The sequence below is a fragment of the Micromys minutus genome (assembly GCF_963924665.1).
Source record: "Micromys minutus genome assembly, chromosome: 23".
In the NCBI taxonomy this organism is placed as follows: Eukaryota; Metazoa; Chordata; class Mammalia; order Rodentia; family Muridae; genus Micromys; species Micromys minutus.
Window position 1 is genome coordinate 50,804,642 of NC_137958.1, and position 3,409 is coordinate 50,808,050.

General features: G+C 44.5%; 1 protein-coding gene across 1 annotated transcript; it reads left to right on the forward strand.

Moving 5' to 3' along the window:
- The first annotated feature begins 239 nt into the window (after positions 1 to 239).
- On the forward strand, positions 240 to 2,923 carry HILPDA (hypoxia inducible lipid droplet associated). Its single transcript, XM_080936434.1, has 2 exons — positions 240 to 433; positions 2,089 to 2,923. The coding sequence occupies exon 2, from the start codon at positions 2,145 to 2,147 to the stop codon at positions 2,337 to 2,339; it is 195 nt and encodes a 64-aa protein (XP_080792560.1). The 5' UTR covers positions 240 to 433; positions 2,089 to 2,144; the 3' UTR covers positions 2,340 to 2,923.
- Positions 2,924 to 3,409: the final 486 nt, after the last annotated feature.

Consider the following 3,409-nt stretch of genomic DNA (forward strand, 5'->3'; position numbering starts at 1 on the left):
CCTGCCGGGCCTTCACCCAATGCCCGCCCCAGCGATTAGGGGTTGGGGTAAAGGCGCCTTTTGGCTCCCGATTTTCTAGAAAGCGGCTGGGAGGACCCTCATGTCCACTCCAGCTGCAGTGAATCAACTGCCGCGTGCTTCCCGTGACTCCCGGAGCCCTTCGCTAAGACGCAGCTGACGCAGTGGCAGGATGACCAGCCGATACGCCCCAGGGCGAGAACGTGCAGGTTCGGTAAGCCTGCGCGGTCTCTGAGGGCGGAGCCTCGCCCAGAAGGGGCGGGGCTTCGGGAGGTCCGTTTCTCTTTGCTACTTATTTCTATCCAGAGCACTACCTGTGTGGAGCTTCCACGTTGCCACTCTGCCGACCTTCTTCCCTACACCTGCACGACCTGGTGTGACTGTGAGCAGCGGTCTCCCGACTCTTCCTCCTGAGGTAACTGACCCATGACCTAAATCCCTCGCCCAATCGGTCGAGCTACCTGCGTTCGCGTCAGGGCTTTGCACCCCGAGCCTCCTCCGGCTCTCTGTGTCGCCCACATCTATGAACTACATGGGCCATATGTGTTCGCTCACCCAAACTTCCCCAAAGTACTTTTAGCCTTCCCTTCCTGTCACCGCATTAGAGTATTGTGTAGTAACTACCCCTTTGTAGGCTGGGTTCTTGTCTTTAGGACGACCATGTGGCCCTGAGTACCTTCCAGAATGCCTGAGCTATTTGAAAGCATTCAAATATGTTTGGATAAATTAATTAGATTGAACTTTTTGCTATATTGTGTTTGCTACTTTTTTGTTTTGCGGTACTCCGGATTGAACCTAGAATCTTGTATGAGCTAGGTATGGCTTATACCACTGGGCTGCATTACCTACCAGAGACAAGGCTTCATTAAATCTTCCAGATTAGCTTTGCATTCTCCATAGCTCGAGCTAACCTTAAACATGCATTCCTTCTGCCTTAGCCTCCTTCATAGCTGGGATTACAGGCTTTTGTCACTCTTGTCGTTTATATTGATATTATATTCAAGAAGTTTATAAATTCTCTGGTGGTGGCGGCGACGGAGGGGGACGCCTTTAATCACCCCTTAGGAGGCAGATGCAGGCAGATCTCTATGAGTTTGAGCCTATCCTGGTCTACAGAGCTAGTTCTAGGAAAGTCAAGGCCACACAAAGAAACCATGTCTTGGGGGGAAAAGTTTGTAATCAACTTAAATGTACGATACAGGAGAAACTTCTACAGGTTGTTTGCTCTAGGACATATTCCTATTTCTTATTTTAGTGGTACTGCAGTATGGGGCTAGGCAAGCACTCTATACTACTGAGTTGTATTTTCAACTTACTTTTTACTTTTTGAGTCAGGGTTTTACTAAGTTGCCCAGACTAGGTTTTAACCCACTATGTAGCTCAAGTATGTACCACCAGCTACACTTAGCATTTTCTTGTATTTCTTGTATTGTGTGTGTGTGTGTGTATGTGTATGTGTAATATATAATTTTTCATGGAGATGCTTTGCCTTCATGTTTTGTATACATGTTTGCTGCACATCATGGGTGTAGAGGCCAAAAAAGGATGTCAGATTCCACAGGGCTGAAGTTTCCAATGGTTGTGAACGACCATGTAGCGGCTGGTCCTCTACAAGAGCAGCCAGTGCTAACCACAGAACCATCTCTCCCACCACATTTTCTTTGTTTCCATCTGCCTTTGATGTAAATATGAGTCCTGGTGTTGTAATATAGGGTTTGTACATTGTGCTTGGTAGCAATGGTCTTAAAGAGAAGTAAAAGTAGTTGGATGTGTGGAATGTACCTGTAATCCCAGCGTGTAAAAGGAGTGCCTGAGTATGAGGCTAGCCTGGGCTACATAGCAGGAAGAGGAAAAGACATACAGTTCTATAAACAGTGCTCTTGAAATTATCCCAACAACATGTGTGATTTTTTCTCCAACAATATTGTTTGCAGTACACATATGTTTGGAGATGATGCCATGCTCAGACTTGCAGTTGTCCCTGTCTCCCTGTCTGTCAGGGCCTGTCATGCTCCTGGGAAAACAAGGGTTGAGACTAACTCATAGACTCTTCTTTCTCTCTCTTGACAGGATTTAGAAGCAGAAAGCAGCTCTGCTTCCCTGCAAAGGAGCTGAGCACTGTGGCCATGAAGTACATGCTGAACCTCTATGTGCTGGGGGTCATGTTGACCTTGCTTGCTGTCTTTGTTAGACTGATGGAGTCACTGGAAGGCTTGCTGGAGAGCCCATTGCCTGGGGGCTCCTGGATCATGAGAGGTCAACTAGCCAACACACAGCCTCCCAAGGGCCTTCCAGACCATTCATCCAGAGGAGTGCAATAAAACCTCCCTTCAGGCATCAGCCATACTTTGACACACTAACTTCAGCATGTCCAACCACATGTTCCATTTCCCAAGAGGCAGCATCAAGTGTCTCCAAAGAACTGTTACTAGGCCTGGCAGGGCATTTTTTTTCAGCTGTTTCCTTACCCTGGAAAAGAGCTATTTATTGTAGAGGTGTGAGTGGGTTGTCTGTGGCTCTGATATGGAGGTGTACCAGTTTCAGCTGTTGGGAGAATGGTTTTTGGTTTTGTTTCAGTCCTCTGTCTAAAGGACTCTTTTGGACTGAAGTATTGTCTTTTTGTTTACTATTGAGTCTCTTCCATGAGAGTTGTTTGGAGAGCATCTAAGGGGTTGTGGGTTGGCTATAAAGACAGTGGGTAGACTATCCAGTGTCTAGGTCTAAGTTGTATATTAAGTTCTTTCTCCAGTGTAATGCACATGTGTTTGTATATAATGTCTAAAGGGCTATGGGATGATCAGGCCTGCTCAGGGTATACCATTCCAGCCACTGTGTGGCTTACATGAATTTTTCTAATGCAATAAATGTGAATGTAATGAATTTTACTCTTGTGAAAGGTGTATGAGCAAATACAGGAAAGGAATGACATCCATTGTTTCCGAAGTAAAGTAAATCAGTTACAAAGCAGAACTAGCTTAATGTTTTTTAAAGATGACATCTATTGAGTGAAACGTTCTTTTTTTCTTTTAATAACGCACGTTTACCACTGGGGATATTTAAAGCTAACTGTACATGAAGTTATAAAAGAAATACTCTTCTGGTTATTGGCACAGAGAGGAACACATGGGCATGCACATTATATTGTGATTTGTGTACTGTTTTAGTTAAAGAAAGTTTCCTTCAGCTACAACGAATTGTTCTGTTTTTGTGAAATGTGTATTAGCAAGTACAGGAAAGGAATGACAAACGGAATTCCTGTACTAAAAACAGTTATAAAGCAGATCTTACCTTATGCCATTTGAAGATGAGAACTAGTCTTATAGTCTTCTAAAAAAACTCACCTTTAACACCTAGGATGTTTAATGTTAACTGTACAGGTAAACAAGAAAAG